Here is a 19,944-nt window from a genome sequence, read left to right as displayed (position 1 = left end):
AGAATAAGACAAGTTGAAGATGAACGAATATCCACTAAAATCATCACCCATTTGATAAACCAAAATTATAAGTGTATAAAATCCACTTTTTGGTTTCACCAAGCCAAGCTTAAGGGGAAGCTGTTCCTACCTGGACCTAGGCCAGAAGGATATTGGGTTATAATTAGAACGATCTAGTATCAATAAGTGATTGTGATGGACGATGAGATCGAGGGTATCAAATGAAAGTGATTTGAGTAAGAAAGGACATAAGATCTTCGGAACATACTATGTTCTGTACTAAAGACACATATCATAAACGGGTAAGATCAAATAAAGGCTGTTAAATAACATAACGAGTAATACAACAACACCTTCTCCAAAAAAAAAAAGATTCTGGATCCTATAAACCCTAAAATTTGACTATATAAAAGAGAAATATTGTAATCAAGATAAACTATTTGGAAAACCTTAAAAAAAATTCTCCCTTACTTGATTCATTTATTGACTTGGACGCTAGAGTGTTTATAGTCACCAATCCTCCATCTTGCTCAACCAAGAGGGGATCTTCTCAGACAAAACTCTGGTGGATGTTGTTATCTAACCAGTCTCAAACCTCCCATTGAAATATTTTTGTCCCGGAAAGATGAAAGACTATGTAATCACTCATTTTCCATATTTGAAGATGGAAAACTTATTTAAAATTCTTTATTTCTTCACAGAGATGCTTTCTTTAATTTCCCTATGAATATGTGCTTGATTTACTTAACAATTCTTTACTAAATGTTTGGTTTATTTACATCTTCTTTGATATTATCAAAAAACTAACTTCTACAACCACATGAGATCTCAAGCATGTAATCTATCAGATAAGAAAAGAGATGTTTTTTCCTAATCCATAGGCTGCCACATCAGCGCAAGAATCCACAATTTTCCACATCAGCAGCCTCAACTTTCTGTTCTTCTTAATTCTCTACACGGTTGTGTTCCCTCATTGTCTCCACGGTTACAAAACTTTCAATCTTCCCCTCTAATCTTCTTCTATAGCGGTTTCACAAAACCGTTTCTCTTCCAAATGCGAAAACAGTTCCTCCTCTCTCTCTCTCTCTCTCTCTCTCTCTCTCTCTCTCTCTCTCTCTCTCTCTCTCTCTCTCTCTCTCTCTCTCTCTCTCTCTCTCTCTCTCTCTCTCCTCCATTCTTCCTCTTCTTCACAGGTTTCCAACTCTCTCCTTTCCTCTTTCTGCTTCAGCTCTCTGCATTTCATATCTTTCTCCCTCAAATTTCTTCTGTATCTCCCTCTGAACCTAATTATCTTTCTATCAAAATTGTGAGATTGTGTTTGAGAAAGCGAATTTGAAGTGTGAATCGGCGGTGACTTTATGGTTCTAGAAAAGGGAACCAGAAACAAGAATGATGTGCAAATCAGTTTCAGTGGTGTGGCGATAGGACTGAGTGAGACGCGGTGGTTTCGGATGCAGGTAAACTATGAATTTCTCAGTTTATTACCCTTATATTTTTCTTATTCTTATCGGGTGGTAGATCAGCGGTGGCCGCGCGTTTTCGACTGCGAGTTTGGTGGTGTCGGGTTCGACATGATTGATGTGTGAGTTTTTTAATTTTTTGCAAAATTCAGTTTGCAGTTTCATATTAAATGTTTAAATTGGAGAATAGTCTTAATAATGTTTATATTGATGCAGATTTTGGAGCGTTGTTAGCGTAAACCTCACACAGTTCAATTCAGCATCATTGAATAGGCACGTGTCCCGTGCGAATGCGAGCAACTTGGGTAGCTGCAAAAATGAAGGTTTTGTTGAGGTTTTTGTCGCTATCCGATTCCTGAGAATCCAAATTGATTTCGGGTAAGAAGACATCTCTTCTATATTTTATGGTCTTATTGGGATCCCTTAAGGTTAATTGTTGATATATATGATTTCACCAGTTATAAACTAAAAAAACTATACTTTATAGGCTCACGTTCATAGCAACTGCTCTCCTTTCGGTTTCTCTGAAAATTCAATTATACGCCCTTCTTCATCAATTTTCATATCATGGTGGGTACTGTTATTTTATAAAATCACTTTTCAAAAAATTTGATTGATGTTGATTATGGATAGCTTATAATGCAAGTCCTATTGCTCGTACAGCTCTAAATTATGACGTTGGCTCACAAACAACAATATGGAGAATTGGTCATTGAAGCATGAATTGTCTGATGATTTTTAATCGTTATGGGAAAATCCAAAGGCAAAAAAATTCATTTTGGATGAACTCAACAACATTGAAAGAAGCTCTTTATTTTTTTTGATAACAATGAAAGATGGGATTGAGAAAATTTGAAATATTGCGGTAACATCATTTTAAGACAAGAATTCTTAAATAAGGAATATTAGAATTTAAAATATAAATCATAATGACATGTAAAAATAATACTATTCGGTTGTGTATTGTTTTGTGGAAGCCACATTTTTAAGCATCTTTTGCTCTTCATCATCCAAACTAAGGCTCTGTTTGGTAAAACTAGCTGATAGCTGATAGCTGATAGCTGATAGCTTTTAGCTTTTAGCTGGTAGCTGATAGCTGGTAGCTGGTAGCTGATAGCTGATAAGCTAATGTGAGTGTTTGGTAAATTAGCTGTTTCATTAGTTGATAAATACAAAATGATATTAATGGCATTTTAATTAATGAGGGTAATAATATATTTTAGTTAAAATAATAAGGGTATTAATGGAAGAAAAACTCACAAGCTAAAAGCTACAAGCTCAAAAGCTACTTCAATTAGCTTTTGAAAAAAAAGTTAAAAGCTAGTAAAAAAGCTACAAGCTAAAAGCTAAAATAGAGTTACCAAACAGAGCTTTTTTATTAATATGAGCTGAAAAGCTAAAAGCTAAAAGCTAAAAGCTCTTTTTTTTGTCTTACCAAACAGACTCTAATTCAAATGTTGTGCTCTGTAGATAAAAGGAAAAGACGTGTAACATTTGTATATTTGGTTTACATATATTTAATTAAAAATGGAAGTTTTGCTTCAGATTGTATTGTATCTTACCATAATACAGACTTTCAGAATACATTATGATAAACGATCATTCATCATCCAAACTAATTATAGGAACATGTCCCCTCTGTCTGGTTTACCGGATAATCGATAGCCATTATTATCTAAAATCATGGTGAGTCCCAGCAAACTTGGGCAACATATAGGCCAACTTATAGCCATTAATAATTAGCATGACAGTAACTTAGATCAGAGATCCTGCAGCACCGCCTTCACCTGTCATCATATTATTCAGAAGAAATGACAAGTATCTAATGATGATTCTACAAGCCATGAACAGAACAGATGCAGCATCAGTGCGGAAAAGTTTGATACAAAATTGAAACATTTACTGCAAATTTGGGAACTTCCGGTAGTTGTCTAAAAAGGCTTGTTTCCTTCTCAACTTATTGTGTTGGCTCAGACATTTACCAAAATGGTGGCAGATGCTAGTATGGCTAGCCCGCATAAGGCCACTGACCTACATTCATGATAAAAGAAATATTCTTGTTTTCATTTTCATAATCTAGATAATACAGCCATAACAACTTTAATAATCTGATTAACAACCCTTTCATTCAGCATAATTTACAGCGGAATTTTCATTTCATAATGACAAAAATCTCCATTTCTAATCTGTAGACATATAGAGGTATTTATAACAGAATATTTATAACAAATTTTTATAGCAGAATTTTTACAGCAGATTAATTTTAATTGCAGAAACAACACAGTTGACAACAAAATAAAGCACAGGTAAATGGTTCATTTGCATTGATTTAAATGGCAAAACAAAATGAAGATACCTGGTATCAGTGTAGTTATCTAAGTGCATTCATTTTATCCCGCAGGTAGTAGAGCTTGGCTCTTCTCACTTTCTTCTTGTCCAGCACCTTTATCTCCTTTATATTAGGAGAATACCTGTCACATGGATGACATGACTTGAAGCGCAATCAACTTTAAATTATAAGATCACAACATAAAACAGATTGAACTGGATTCCATGCACACACAACACATTAAATTCATATTGCAAATTTGAAATATTTATCTATAGTAACATAAGGTGTGTTTTTCAAATTAGCTTTTGGGGAAACCAAAATGCTTAAAAAGAGCATATACAATGAGCCTGTAACTAGAATTTACATAATTTTTATCACAGCACAACATCATAAGGTTCTCAGGGATGCCGTTCCTTATATAATTAAGACTTTTCATGGGAAGAAGCTGGTTGACTTTTCCTGGGAAGAAGCTAAGGCTCTGTTTGGTAAAACTAGCTGATAGCTGATAGCTGGTAGCTTTTAGCTGGTAGCTGGTAGCTTTTAGCTGGTAGCTGATAGTTGGTAGCTGATAGTTGATAAGCTAATGTGAGTGTTTGGTAAATTAGCTGTTTCATTAGCTGATAGATACAAAATGACATTAATGGCATTTTAATTAATGAGGGTAATAATATATTTTAGTTAAAATAATAAGGGTATTAATGGAAGAAAAACTCACAAGCTAAAAGCTACAAGCTCAAAAACTAAAAGCTAGTAAAAAAGCTAAAAGCTAAAAGCTAGTAAAAAAGCTAAAAGCTAAAAGCTAAAATAAAGTTACCAAACAAAGCTTTTTTATTAATACGAGCTGAAAAGCTAAAAGCTAAAAGTTAAAAGCTCTTTTTTTATCTTACCAAACAGACTCTAAGTCTAGAAGCAGATATACAAATATGGAAGGTAATTACTTACAACGGGAATAAAGACTCAATCCCAACCCCAGCTACCATCCTTCTAATTCTGAATGTAGTATTGAGTCCAGCATTACGCCTTGCAATAACAATCCCTTTTATAATAGAAACACGCCTCTTGTTCTCTGGCACTTCCTACCATATCATATCAGACATGATAAAAATTTGTATCATTCTCATGAAAACAAATAATTTCTTACCACTTTGAGCTGCACAATATAACCAGGTTTTATATCTGGCATTTCTCGTTGTCCTTTCACCTCCTCCACTGCTTCCTTGTCTAAAATCTAAAGGATATGAATAAATACAAATGATTAAACAAAACAAACAAACAAATCTCTTTATTGAATAAATAAATGAAAGTGGGAAGTGGCATGCCTGCATAATGTGCCTTGCAGTTTTATCTAATCTTTTAAATTTGATGGGACGAGGCACATCAGATTCAAGTGAAGAACTATCTTGAGAAGAAGAATCAATAGAATTCGTCGTCTCGGTAGACATAAACCTAGTTCGGAAATGAGGGACAAGCATAGAACCATGCTGAATTGAAGGCAATATAGTAAAAAATAATCAGAAACGAATGAAGATGAAAACAATTCAGAACTAAATGATTGGATATTTACAGTGATAGGGGATCCAGTGTTGGGCACACGCCACCCTCTAACGAGACCTTCAGTAGTGTAATCGGCTACGCGGTTAACAAGGTAGCCGCAAGGAGAGGCACAGGATTGAGAAGTGAGCCTCGAAGTTGACGCAGAGATTGAGGATCGAATCAGAGACGATACGAGTCTGCGTGAAGCCATCTTCACAGAGAACGAAGATGTCTAAGGTTTATGGAATGAAGATGTCTGGCTAGCGGCAGCGGTCGGGTTAAATCTGGGTATTCGGGTCATAGAGGTGTTATACCCGATTTCAAGTGGTTGCTTGCGGTTCGGGTCTGTTGGGTTTGTCCAACCCAAGAAAAACGAAACCTGACCACTTAATAATTATTTGGGAATTTCTTTTCCCATCCTTACTATTTCTTTGGGGTTTTTGGCGAAATTCTCAAAATGCCCCTATGTTTCGGAAGTGCTATTATGAGCGCATCATAGTTCATTTTTTTTAAGATTGGTTCAGATAAGCTATTTCGAACACACCAGATGACCAAATTCGGTTAAGCACTTCCGAATTGTTCTAAACCAGAACCAAAATAAAAATATCAATAATAGTCGAAATTACATAGGTAGCTGAGCCGAAATTAAACATTACATATTGTTATAGACGGGTAACTGAGGACGTTGCAACATTTTGGTAACATCTTCTCCCTATCTTCTAAGCTCTGCATCCACTTCAATCGGACCCTTATTCGAGTATTGTTCAAAAGTACTTCACATCATCCTTAAATCGTCACCAGTCTTCAACTCAAACTTGGTGAACTTGATCTTTCCTTCAGCATCCAACGACGGCGAACAATACTCAACCTTGACCACCCTCCGATTCTCTGGATACTGCAATAACGAGATGAGTGTTGTGATCATACCGGTGAGCGGCGTATCCTGGGAGACCCGAAATTGAAGTGGCGGATTGTCGTCGTTGAAGTATACAAAAGCAAGGTGAGGATATGTTTGAGTCATTTCTGTTTGGGGGTTTTGATGTTGAAGAAATACATTGAAGCCCCTATTTATAGAAGGTTGGAATCAATTAGGACCAAACATTTCTTATCCTGTATAGGGGATGTTTCAGAATAACACATCCGAATAAATGTTAGGATGAATTCGGATGTGTTAGTCCAAAACATCCACTGAGTTGTTTTTTTTTTATAAAAAAAACAAGGTGGATTCGGATGTGCTAGTCCGAAACATTCCCTGAGTTGTTTTTTTTTTAAAATGGTTAAATCGGAAGTGCAGTTCCGAAAGGTGATAAACCAGAAGGAAATTTGATTTTTACAGAACCCGAACCATATAGAATAAATAAACTTAAACTAGAAAAAATAAACATGGGCAAAATACTGAATATATATGTTATATATGTATTGAATCAGTTGGAAATTACATTTTTCTCATCAATACATCAAAAATGGTTCAATACATCAAAAAATTGTTCGATGACAAATTAAAATGCACCCAACGAAGTGTCGTCACCTAAGTCTAAAGCCCCATCTTTCTTAGATCTCCCTATTTGTTTCTCTATCTTGCTCCATCAATTTGGTGAACTCGGCCATCCGATCGAAAAATGGATGCGGCCAAGTTTCCGCCTCCGGTAAGTAATGTTCATTCCACTGAACTAATGTGGCCGGAATAGGACATCCCGGTTTCAAGTAAACCTGAACAAAATGGTGCGATCTAAGGTGCCCAACACAAATGATGCGACCAGAAGGATCTTAAGGCGGGGGAGTCCGAAGTGGGAAAAAAGTCTTTGAAAGACCATATCTCGTCAAGTACCGGCTATCAGATGACCCATTTCAGGGAAGCTCATCCACTTGTCCAGTGGAACAGACTGGGAAATACATGGAACAAGCAAACTGTGAACTTTTTCAAACTCACCCTTATTAGGATAATTATTTTTGTAAGTATCCTTGTGTCTGATCAACTCTGAAATAAGTGCATGGCGCACAAGAGTGTAATTCTTCTCGCCTTTGCCGATTAAAGCGGCCACGGACCGATACCCACAATTACCATCTGAACCCACATCAATGATCTTTTCGATATGTTGGTGCATGAAAAGCGACATCTCGTCAATATAGATAATCAGTGGTCGAATTGTTCTCTTAATCGAAGGCATTGCCGATGGTTTCACAACGGGTGGTGTTTGAGGTGGTTTAAATGTGCGAGCTCTCTTGAAGACACTTGTTTCGGAATTTGGTGCTGAAGAATCCGGGAATAGTTCATCAACAACTTCATGATAAGAAGGAGTCATCTTCGTCGAAGTATCATCTTGAGTGCTTTTCACCTTTTTAGGTGCACCTTTGGTCTTCACCGATTGGGATGGAGGTTTTAAATCAGTGGTTTCCGGATATGCGATTCTTCGAAGTTGTTCTTTGATGTGCAATTTCATAGTGTCATCCACTTTAGAGAATATTTCCATTATGACTTCCAACTTGGTTTCGATGGTAATATCCAATGAATTATCTTTCAGAATCTTTAAGTCATTAAATCGGAGCTTTTTCCAATGAGTGTAGACCTTATCCATACGAATGGGAGTATTTAGCTTCATCTTTTTTGAAATGATACAAACACATGGAATCCCGTAAATTCACCTAATTGTACATCCACACTTCGAACTATCCGAATCGGTTTTTTCAGCACGTTTGGCTTCATGAGAAATGAAATTCAATCCCGCCCGGGACATGTTGAGAACCAAATTGGAGTAGAGAAAATTATCTTTGAATCGGTGCTCAATAATAGTTGTGCTCTGACCAAACATGCTTTGAATTTCATTATGTTAGTTCTAAAGCATTTGGTTCACCGTGTCCCATTCTCTATATAGGTTTCCCTTGCTATCACCCAACCATTTCTTCAGGGCCGCATGTGCGGATTCGACTCGGTTAGTCGTTGTGCACCACAAGTGCCTGACCCGATCTGTCCAAGCACAAATATTTTTTTCTTTCACTTGATCAAGGATAGTAGATTATACATATTTCAAGAGATCGGGATATGTTACACACAATTTCCTGAACTGCAACACATCCTCCACATACAACTCTTCCGTCGAAGAATTGAATATGTTCATCCATCCATCCATTATCCTCTCCACCACAACAACAGGCTTCACCACTTTTCCATCTTCATCCTTGATTTCCTTGGTGCCAACCTACGATTTTACTCGAGACCTCATATTTTTTGTTATATGATACCGACATAGTAACGCATATGAGGTAGGAAAGACACTACCTACTGAATTCATAAGGGCGGTATCACGGTCGGTTACAACGACACTCGACATATTTTGAGGATCCTTCAACAAACTCTTGCATATACCCAACGCCCAAGTAACATTGTTTTCTTTCTCCGATTCAAGGAATGCAAATCCAACCGAAAATGTCTTAATGGTAGAAGTGACACCAACAATTTCTAGTATAGGAAGCCTATACTTGTTGGTCTTGTACATTGAATTAATTATAAGAACGGTTGGAAATGTGTTAAATAAATTGATACTCTCCGGGTGAGTCCAGAAAATATCACGGACACTAACTTTGTCCCCACAAACTCGGTACCTTAAAACGTACTTGTTGTCATCCAAAATTTTCAAAAGTTGTTGCATCTCGGTTCTCGGCCCTCGGCCCTCTAATCTCCATATTTTTAAGATAATGTGCATTGTAAACCTGCTTGATATTTGAAACATTATCCGGTCTTTTACGTTTACAATCGGCAAGTATGTTTCTCGGCATAACTTTTATTACCGACATATATGAAATAATCACCTTCTCCTTCGACTTTAATCTCGAAACACTCGGATGACCATGTAGTTTATTGTCCAATGCATGGTTATGTAGACCACATATGACATTGAGCCGACACTTACCATCCACCCTCAAGTATCCGCGCAGTTTAAATGGATAACCACATTTCCTCGTTCTGGCGTATTCATGTTTGTACTTCCAAATTTTAGCAAAATAGTTTCCACCTCTCTCGCAAACCATCGTAACAAATGCTTGTTGTGTACTATTGTTGTCGTTGTCAGACCTTCCAATGACAATGCCAAACCCGAGTTTGATAGCTTCCATTCGGATCCAATCAAGCATTTGATTTCTTGTATTGAAGACTTGAACTTTTGTAAATTTATTCCTAACATCTACCAACTCAATAATCGAGTTATTATCGTCTTTCACTTCTTCGGATTTTGCTTCATCGTCAACATTGTCTGGAACCATAACTAGAGCTTCAGGACAGTTGTCTGGATGCACCATGTCTACATTTCAACAAATAACATAAAACTGTCAAGAAAAAACAGAATTCTGGTTCTGTAACAGGCAGGTTCAGAAATGCACATATGAGCTCTGTTAAGTGGGATTCGAAAATACTATTCCGAACTGACGTAGTTTTTCATCTAAAAAGTAAGAATCAATGTTATGGAATGAGGAGGAAAATGAGAGATTTTTACCTGAAATTGTAGCTTTATATGCTGCCTTGAACATGATAAACCACTTAGAACTTTGTTTGGAGTCGAAAAAATGATTGAGATTAATTGAGGTTTGAGAGGGTTTTTGTTATGGAAAGAAAGAAAATGTATGAAATAGTGGTAAGGGAGATCAAAAATGAACTATATACTGCAAAGGTAAATTCAGATATGCACTTCCGAATTTATCTCTGAATATATAAATTTAACGATTAAAATATAGAAAACTGAAAAAAAGGGTTCGTTCGGAAGTTATATTCCAAACCACCCTTAAAAAGGTCCGCTCGAAATAGCAGTTCCGAAGGATATTTTTGAAATTTCAGGTGAAATTCACCATATAAGAGTGGGAAAAGAAATTCCCTTATTATTTTCATTGTTTTATTTCATATATGGCAAGTGGGTTGGGTTGAGTTATGTTAAATCCTATTAAAATTATTTATTAAATGTTAATCTGACACACATCTTCACAACTTTAGTTGTTTCAATTCCATTTCTGTTTTTCTTGTTTTTCTTATTTTCATCATCTTTTGCATATTAGGATCTCACTTCCGCTTCCCTACTGAGCCAAATTATAACTTTGATACCACTTATTTGAGAGACTGAAAAGTACATAAAATGTCAATATTCTAAAAGTTTAGAATCCAAAAGATCTTGACGTCACATCTAAATTAATCCAAAATCTTAAACTAATGTAGATTTGGGTCACCTCTTTGCTAAATCCAACATTTTCTCTGTTTTTTAAACATTTTTTAATTTAATCAATCACACATGAATTCCAACATTTTCTTATGCTTGAATATTGAACTGAACGTAGGGATGACAAGCAGACCCAAACTCGCGGGGCCCATCTGCACCAAAATCCAAGTCATCGGGTGAAAATTCGAGTTTATTGGGTTTGGGTTCAGGTTCGGGTGCCACCCGATATTTCGGGTGCGAATTTGGGTACTGTGAAACCCGCGCCCGAAACCCAAAATCACACCCACTTATATATATATATATATATATATATATATATATATATATATATATATATATAGAGAGAGAGAGAATGTATCAAATAGGAGAGTTTTTAAATAAGAGATAAGAGCATTCAATGCTAACCATTTGATTAATCAAGAGAGAGAAATAATAATTATATTAATATTTTAAGAAATAATTTAATTTCTCTCTCTTGATTAATCCAATGGTTAGGATTGGATGCTCTTATCTCTTATTTAAAAATTCCTCCTACTTGATACATCTCCTATATATATATATATATATATATATATATATATATATATATATATATATATATATATATATATATATTTTGTTGCGGGTTCGGATTTGGGTGAAAAAACCCGAATTCAACGAATGTGGGTGTAGATGTTATTTTGCCACCCGACAGTCATTAAGTTTGGGTTCAGGTTCGGGTGTCGATTTCGGATGTGGGTTTGAATAGTGCAAAACTCGTATCTGATCCGATCCGTTGTCATCCCTAATTTAGGGGTTGATCTGCTTCAGTTACTGAGCTTAGGACATAAAAAATAGAATTGTGATTAGAAATTATGAAATTTTAAAATCCTAAAATCATTTTTAAGCATAAAAAACATCTCATTAATTAATTAATTTGTTATCCAAAAAATAATTCCATGTCTTGAAGTTGGAAAAATAATTTCAATCTATTACATTTAATTAAACAAAAATGATTCATGTTAAATGTTAGAAAAAAATATTGGATGCATTAATTATTAAATTCATCCAATAAACTTTTAATTGATAGATTGAGTTCAATTTATTTTTAATTATATAAGAATATAATAAATCTAGACTGTAAGTAATAATTAACCGTAAGTATAACCGCCACAAACTTTTGAATTAAACAAAAACCGCTTTAAATTTTAAAACCCAAACTTCATAACCAATTCATCATTTCTTCTCTTATTTCACTAGAAACATGGAACAAGCACAACAAGAAATAGGAATCAAAGTCTACAATGCAACACCACCACCACAAGAAGCAATGGCGGTCGCACAACAACCATCCGATCAATCGAAACCGGGCAAAAAAGGCCGCGCCATAATGGCGAAAGGCGTTCAAAAAACCCTCTCAAAAACATCCTTACTAGGAAATTTTCTTCCAACCGGAACACTCATCACATTCGAAATGGTCATTCCTTCGATCTACCAAAACGGAGATTGTACTCATGTTCACACCATCATGATGCATTTTCTTTTAACAATGTGTGCACTCTCTTGTTTTTTCTTTCACTTTACCGACAGTTTTCACGATGCTGACGGTAAAATATATTATGGTTTTGTTACCCGAAAAGGGTTGGCCGTTTTTAAACCGGGAATTGCTGTCTCGGTTCCTAATGACGACAAGTATAAATTAGGGTTTCAAGATTTCGTTCACGCGATAATGTCGGTTATGGTGTTTGTGGCGATCGCTTTTTCGGATTTTAGGGTTAGTAATTGTTTGTTTCCTGGATATGAAAGGGAAATGGATCAAGTTATGGAGAGTTTTCCATTGATGGTGGGAATTGTTTGTAGCGGTTTGTTTCTTATTTTTCCAACTTCAAGACATGGAATTGGATGCATGTCTGCCTAGTTTATGAGTAATGTTCTTTTGTATATTTGTTTGTACTTTGGTTTATTTATTATCTTCGCGTTCATGTATGTATATGAAAATGTTAATGTGATGGCTGTAATTTTATAGTAATTTATAAGAGTTTAAGCTAATTGCACAATGTGTAAATTATAATTTCAAATTACTTGTACACAAAGCTGATTGGTACGATGCTCATTGATAATAGTAAAATATTTTATATTATCAATGCATCTCCTATTTTCTTAATTTATAATTATAACATTTATTTATTAAAATGAATTTGTTTTTGCATACAATGGTGCAAAACCATGAATACCATAAAAAAATTAATTAAAGTAAGAGCAAAATAGAATGACAAAAAACAACTCTCTATTTTAAAGTTATTTTTGAAGTCTTCTACTATCTATCCATTACTAAAGAATTGGCCAATCTACCTATTTTGCCCAAAATAATTTTACCCTAACAAAAGGTCATTTTAGTAACATTCTAATTAAACCACCTTTTCTTTTAATTATACACAAACTACTAATAAAGCCCTTGGATCAGCATATTATCCATAACTCACTTAACTCACTTACTCCTACTAAAAAGGATGTATCAATAACTACATAAATAAGTCAAAAATTGTGTACTATGGATGTCCCAAATCTATGCCATCTGTTAGCTGCCAATTGGTTAGGTCAAAAAATTCACTTTTCCCTCCTCCCAATACACTCAACTATACGACAAGGTATGGAGCAACAAAGGCGTATCTCTCTCCTTTGTGAACCCATTTATGTTTCTATGGATAAAGTTCATATTTTTATCAATAGGGAAATGTAAATTGAAATAAAGTTTGAAATAGCTTTGTCTGAAAAAAATTTCTTTATACAACATTTGCTAGCCAACAGTCGTTATGAATAAATTTTTCCTTTATTTGACAGTCTCTGTGGGTCGTTTTTTCTTATGCAGAGTTTATCTATAGGGTTAGACATATGGATCCATTTATGTTTCTATGAATAAATTCATATTTTAACAATAGCAAAAAGTTACTTGAACCATCACATATTGGGAGTTCACATTGATAGAACCTGCACCAAGAAATTTTTAATTAGAAACAGCAAAAAATATCTTGGGGGTAGAACCTGCACCATGAAATAAAGTTTGTGACCATTGAATAAAGTTTTTCTTCATAACTTGCATGACCATTGAATAAAGTTTTTCTTTTTTTGACAGACTACTCTTGCTTTCATCAATGTCAAGGGCTCCAACTCTCATCAAAGATCTGTTCAAGGGAAACCAAGTGTGGAAGATGCATATAAGGGTTGTTGATTTATGGGTTGTCAAGAAGAAAACTGGCCAGCAACATCTTGAATTGGTCATTCAGGATGAAAAGGTTTTGATTTTTTATAACAGGAATTACATTTTTTTTATTAAGTGAAGATCATTTTTTAAGTTCATCTATGTGTAAAACAAACAACATTATTTTAGGCAACATATTTTATAATAACATTAATTGTTGGCTGCCTGTTCTTATTTGTCACATTGTTTGTTCTTAGAATATTTGTAACATTCTAACATATTTGTGCTTTTCTATTCTTTGTTTGTTCAGTAATTTCATAGGGTGATCAGATTCACGTCACCACAAGGAGTTGAGATTTTAAAGATTGGATTGAACAAATTAGGGAAATATAATTGTAAACGGACACCCGAACCAAGCTCACAAACTAGGTACAATATTTCAAACTTTCAGATATTATTAAAACTAAGCAGATTTATTGAATTATAAATGAGGTGCTCTTAATTGTTGATAATTTTGTAGTAGTATTTTTTTTTTTGGTAATGTCTAAAAATAATACCATGTCTAAAATACAAAGCCAGTTTACAATAGTCAAAAGAAGTAATTTAACTATGAAAATCTTTATGAAACAATCTATCAAACCATCTATTATCATTAGCAAATTCAATATTTCACAACTGAAACTCACTATTTTTACGGGTCATTATCACCACAATATCGTTTTATTTTAATCAATAAAATATTTGTAAGCATTTATAGTTATTAGACATATTGGATTTATCATGTTGATTATTTGTTACATATTTATTTTTAAATGGTTAATTTCCATTTTATATATGCAATTTGGTCAAACTTCTTTATTTCTCTTTTTTCGCATCGTTTAAAAAATACTACATCACAATTAATGCACCCGGGCGACAACACGGGTCTCTGACTAGTTATTTTTTAAATAAGATCACTAAAAATGTTTTTGGAGCCTAACCGATTGATTTAGAAACGGTCAAATTGATTAGGATAATTGTCTAACTGATTAGATGAGGGTGAATCAGATCTATAAACAATTATGACAATGCCTTAATAAATGATACTCTCTATTAAAACCTTCTAATTTGGACAACAATAATCTATTATTGCAAGTACCTAATCTATTAAGTCATTTATTTTGCCCATGAATTATTTCCTAAAAAACCATCTCTTGTCCTATATATAGAGGACTTCCACTTTATTTCATGACATCTAGAAAAACCTAAATATCCACTTTTCCATTTTCTTAATCTCTCTCTAAATTTTTTCTTTTTTTCTTTCACATATTTTTAGCTATAGTGATTTTAGAGTGTTCCTGAATTTAGAAAGAAAGTTGTTCTAGATGAAGACATTATTGTAAATTTACCAAGAGTTTTTTTTTCTCTTGATTAAATTATTCTTAATTAGGAAATTATTATTTTGATTTGGAGCTAAACTAGTATAAAAACTCTTTTAGGGATTAGTATATGTCTCTATTTTATTCGTGAGCTCTGCATTTGAAGAAAAACTCTCCTTTTGGGTTCATGAAGAATAAACAGAAAAAAATATTCACAACAGTTCTTGAATTCAGCCAAGTCAAACGCTCAAATGGTTTAAGATCACTCTAGCATAAAATCCCACTTAATTTTTGAGTTCAACCTGTGTAAAAGTTCAGTAAGTTCGAGATCAGTCCGGTAAAAATACTGGTTCGATTTATGATCAACACGTGTAAAACCTCGATTTGGTTGGAAGGATAGCCAACACAAAACTCTAATTTGATTCGAGACCAACCTGTACAAAATCTCAGTTTAGCCTAGAGGCTAACCATTGGAATGTCCACTCGTTGTTTGGACTGAAGACTAACCACTTTATTCATTAGTTCTTTATTTGGTTGGAAGTTAGTCTGAAACTTTATTTTTCGTGTATAAGGAGATTCATGGGCTTAAACTTCTAAAAGCTCACAAGCATTATTGGATACTCTAAAGATAATTTCTTGAGGAGAGGAGTAAGTCATTTATTTAAGACCAAACTTCAATAAATATATATTGTTATATCTCTTCACTTAACTCTTCTATGTTCCTCTTATTTTCTCTTTATCTTGATTTTCCGCTGCATTTCCAAACACATTTTAGAAAATGTTTTTGTACTATCAAATTGATTAGAACAAATATCTAATCAATTAGATGAGGGTGAATCAAGTCTGATTATGATATTATTTTTATAAATGGTATCATCTCTCTATCAAAACCTTTTAATTTGGACAATAATAATCTATTATTACAATTACCTAGTTGATTAGCTAATCGATTAGGTCATTTATATTTTATTGAATTATCTCTTAAAATGAACCATCTTCATTTTCCTTGTATAAGGGGGTTTGTGGACTTAACCTTCTAAATAGTCTGAAAAATTATTGGATACTAAGATCAGTTCATGAGGAGAATAGTATCTAACTTCTTAAAGACCGAACCTCTATAAATCTGTAGTGTTATCTCTTTTCCCTTAATACTTTTACTATCCATTTATTTTCTTTATCATTATTTTTTGCTGCATATCCAAATGCTTTTTTTTTTTTAAAAATTTAAAACTCTGATTTAGAAGATAATTTTCTTTTAAACTATCATTTTTCAAATCTCCACGATTTACCCCCTCTTGTGTATTGAGTCACATGTTCTAAAATTGGCACCAGAGTCTAACTCTTGTTTAAAGACTAATATTCCCGGGAAGAAGATGATTTCCAATATTGTTTTTAAAAAGAGGTCTCTCCTAAACACACCTCTATATTTTAATGGCCATAGGTTTGAATTATGGAAAACTAGATTTAAAATATTCATTCAAAGTTTGGATCATGAATTGTAAAAAACTATAAACAATGGTTCGTTTATCCCTAGTCACCATTTTAATGGAGAAGCAGTAGATACACTAGATTTCCTTTGGACCATAGAAGAAAATAAAAAAGTTTGAAATTGATTTTAAAACTAAAATTTTTAGTTATGTCCTTAGATAAAAATCAATTCTTCTATTTTCATGATTGTAAATCCACCAAGGAAATGTGTGACACTCTTGAGATGACAAATGGATTTTCTGTTTCAAACAAGAGAGAATTAACAAATGAGGCAAAGAAGATGAATGTTTCTTTTATGAATACCTCTCAAAATTTATAAATTTTGGAAATAATGTTAAAACCTTTGTCACTAACAAATTTTTAAGAATTAAGAATTAGAATCAGAAACCTAATCAAATCCTTAAATCGAGAGATATGAATGTTTGTATCTTTTAGGAAAAAGCCAAGAAGGAAGAAATCGTTGAGAAGTTGAATGGATTGATTCAACTTCTAAAGGATGAAGGCATGAAATAAAATTTAGAAGCATCTATATCAACTTCACAAAGGGATTCCTTTGTAGACGAATCAATTCTAGTAATCTCTTTCGAAAGAACAATCTTGGATCTTGAATGATCCTCAAAGGATTCAACATAAAATGGAGGAACTTCATCTAGAAGATAACATAAAAAAGAATCTTCATCTAGTGAGATCATCTAAAGAAGAAGAGAGAATAAAGCCTCAACGAACAACACACTCAGAGATTCATCATAAAGGAGGAACCTCAAATAGACAACATCTGGTAAAACCTTCAAAAAAATCCTAGTCCAAAGAAGAAGATGAAGTTTGATTAAAATCATCTCACAAAGAAGATGACCATTAGGTAACCAAGTTATCATACAAGCAATTGTTTAAATTAAGTGCTAAGTTAATCGAATAAAATGATAAGATTAAGAAGTATAACTTAGATCTTAAAGATTATCTTGAGTTTCTAGAGAAGAGTGATGTAACGCTTAAGCATGAAATAGATAATATTAGAAACCTAGCCGGAACATGTGAGACATGTGTGTTAAGGAAAAAGGAAGTAAAACATATGCATGAAACCCTTGGTAAATTTTTTAAGGGGAAAGAAAACCTTTGTTAAATACCTTTGTTAAAGACCTTTGTTAAAGACCTTTGTTAAATAATAATTTAATAGGGTTTAAATCTGGCGTGACACATAGTAACAGGTTCAATAGGAAGAAAACAAATTCACCTTCCTATAAATGTTATTATTGTAATAAAATTGGCCACTTATAACCATTTTGATTTAATAAATTAAGAAATTATAAAGGTAGTAACCCTAGACCTCTTAGAACCACTAACACACCAGGAACCTAGAAAGTTTAGATACCAAAGGTGAAAACCTAATGTGCTCGATTGGGATGCTTTGCAACTTCAATGAAGCTTTTGTGCATATTAAATGTATTTGTGCAAAGAAAAGTGTATACCTTAGAGTATACAACGGTGCTTATTTGAACTAAGGCTTATGGTCTAAGAAAGTTCATTGATGGTGTATATTAATGGTTGTGATCAAAGAGACTGTTCGTTGAGTATGGGCTCTGTTGAATATGTGACTTTACACGCAAGAGGGGGAGGGGTGTTGAAAAATGTTGGTTTAAAACACAATTATTTTCTAAATCAGAGTTTTAAAACAATTTCAAGAAAACATTTGGATAAATAACACTAGAAATTTATATAGGTTCAGTCTAAAAAAAGTGACATACTCATTGTCATACCCCAATTTTTGACCCATACATTTTGTTCCGTTAGACCATTTGCATATCATTCATTCATTCACTAAAATATGATTTCAAATAAACGACATTTGTGCAATTTAGGGTTTCACGGTGTACTTTCTCACCAAATAAAACAAATTCATCCGGTTCTTTTCTCTTGAGCAATGGCCCGCGTGCAATTTAGGATTTTATGAGTATGTTCATCGAATAAAGATTAATTCATCTATTTCTTTTTGCATTAAAAATATAAGATTAAGTGTTAAATTTGCAAATGCTTGATTCAAGAATTTAAAAGACAGTTCATGTAATTTTAGACAAGATTACAAGACAATATCTTTAAAATTGTAAAGAATATTTATCTTTCAAATGCAAGGTCCTAAAGCCATAAACCAAAACTCATAAGGCCAAATTCATTCAAATTTCCAATGACATGTTTCATTCATTTATAATTAATATTACATCATACAAAAATATAGAATTTTCATTCCAGCCTCATTTGAACATTACAAGACTTATTCTAATCCTTGATCATTTGATTTGAGAGATTACAACTGAATTGCACAAATTGTCACGTAAAATTAAAAAAAAAAAAGGGTTATGAACTTATGCTTCAATCTTGGTCCTCAAAATTTCCATTCTCCAAAACATTTTTCATATATGCTTCCAAAGGCCTTGTTCCATATGGCATGAGGACCTACACAAACAGAACACAAAGAAACAGGCCCATTAAGTTCTTTTTGCAGCACCAATTCAAAAACACACAAAAATTAGGAGAAAGTGTGGAGCGTATAGAAGGACAAAACAAAAGGAAAAAATTCAAATTTCATGAAGGGGAAGCAAAAGCACATGGGAAGAATCAGACAAATAGCATGAAAATGGCAAAAAGCAAAACACTGCCTTTTGAAGGAGTACTGCATTTTTTCCAAATTTGTTTCCAAACCTGAACAAACATCCATCCAACCCTAGAATTATCCCCAAACCTAAGCACTATATATTTGACTTGTTTCATTAAGAAGGGGGATCCCATCGGCAGCCACCAAAACCCTAAAAGCCACCATCTCAGAACCATATTGAATCAAAATCTCACTCCCTTAAAGTTTATTCCAAACTTATCAAAATTCTCTCAAAAGTTTCTCTACACAAACTCTGTTCACAATAGCCAAACACTACGCACCTCACCAATATCTCACCCTCATTTCCTGCACATAGTAAAACATAGCAACAATACCAACAATTACAAAACAAAACCGCAGACTTCATTTTCTTCACAACCTAATCCCCTACTAATCGAACCCGTCCGAAGCAACAACAACAACGCAATCCAGATTTCAGAAAGAAGAAGAAGAGGAGATTGAAAGAAATAAAGAGCTAAGGAGGGAGTCAAAGAGAACCTACCTGAGCCTGTTCGAACGCTTGCCGACGTCAAAGCTCTCCGGATTAATTCCGGCGTCGTAAGCATTCCTCATTTGTTCCACGAAATCTTTATACTATGATGTTCTCCATGTATTCCTGATGAATAACCCCATGAATATTGCTCAAATCCATGCTTGTATTGCGTTTCATTTCACTCTGAAAACTTTAGGAATTGGCTTTAAATTTGAAATTAAATCGTGGTGTTAATGTTTCTACAAATTTGAGGTTCG

The 19,944-nt window shown here is 33.8% G+C and overlaps 5 protein-coding genes across 7 annotated transcripts; 2 read left to right on the top strand and 3 right to left on the bottom strand.

Annotated features, from left to right (window-relative positions):
- The first annotated feature begins 803 nt into the window (after positions 1 to 803).
- Positions 804 to 2,147, top strand: LOC131608844 (uncharacterized). Of its 2 annotated transcripts, XR_009285860.1 has the most exons (4): positions 807 to 1,457; positions 1,519 to 1,582; positions 1,677 to 1,838; positions 1,948 to 2,030. XR_009285860.1 is itself a non-coding variant. In XM_058880423.1 (3 exons), exons 1-3 carry the CDS (start codon positions 1,359 to 1,361, stop codon positions 2,075 to 2,077), a joined length of 516 nt encoding a protein of 171 aa, XP_058736406.1. In that variant the 5' UTR covers positions 804 to 1,358; the 3' UTR covers positions 2,078 to 2,147. The 2 variants fall into 2 exon arrangements, 1 of the variants encoding a protein (XP_058736406.1); XM_058880423.1 differs by having other exon boundaries at positions 804 to 1,582; positions 1,948 to 2,147.
- Positions 2,148 to 2,976: 829 nt separating this feature from the next.
- Positions 2,977 to 5,612, bottom strand: LOC131608843 (large ribosomal subunit protein bL19c-like). 2 transcript variants are annotated; one of them, XM_058880421.1, is made up of 6 exons: positions 5,357 to 5,612; positions 5,112 to 5,273; positions 4,934 to 5,020; positions 4,735 to 4,868; positions 3,817 to 3,931; positions 2,977 to 3,491 (listed from the first exon to the last, which is right to left on the bottom strand). In XM_058880421.1, the coding sequence occupies exons 1-5, from the start codon at positions 5,534 to 5,536 to the stop codon at positions 3,832 to 3,834; spliced, it is 663 nt and encodes a 220-aa protein (XP_058736404.1). In that variant the 5' UTR covers positions 5,537 to 5,612; the 3' UTR covers positions 2,977 to 3,491; positions 3,817 to 3,831. The 2 variants fall into 2 exon arrangements, with proteins under 2 accessions (XP_058736404.1, XP_058736405.1); XM_058880422.1 differs by having other exon boundaries at positions 5,112 to 5,238; positions 5,357 to 5,375.
- A 1,533-nt stretch (positions 5,613 to 7,145) lies between these two features.
- On the bottom strand, positions 7,146 to 7,901 carry LOC131613172 (uncharacterized). Its single transcript, XM_058884866.1, has one exon. It carries the CDS (start codon positions 7,899 to 7,901, stop codon positions 7,146 to 7,148), a length of 756 nt encoding a protein of 251 aa, XP_058740849.1.
- Positions 7,902 to 8,943: 1,042 nt separating this feature from the next.
- On the bottom strand, positions 8,944 to 9,618 carry LOC131613171 (uncharacterized). Its single transcript, XM_058884865.1, has one exon. It carries the CDS (start codon positions 9,616 to 9,618, stop codon positions 8,944 to 8,946), a length of 675 nt encoding a protein of 224 aa, XP_058740848.1.
- A 2,148-nt stretch (positions 9,619 to 11,766) lies between these two features.
- LOC131613170 (protein DMP9-like) lies at positions 11,767 to 12,420 on the top strand. The gene has a single exon (XM_058884864.1). It carries the CDS (start codon positions 11,767 to 11,769, stop codon positions 12,418 to 12,420), a length of 654 nt encoding a protein of 217 aa, XP_058740847.1.
- Positions 12,421 to 19,944: the final 7,524 nt, after the last annotated feature.

This window comes from Vicia villosa, linkage group LG6, assembly GCF_029867415.1.
Source record: "Vicia villosa cultivar HV-30 ecotype Madison, WI linkage group LG6, Vvil1.0, whole genome shotgun sequence".
Lineage (NCBI taxonomy): Eukaryota > Viridiplantae > Streptophyta > Magnoliopsida > Fabales > Fabaceae > Vicia > Vicia villosa.
The sequence above is the reverse complement of the archived record's forward strand: the minus strand, read 5'-3'. Positions and strand labels throughout refer to the sequence as shown.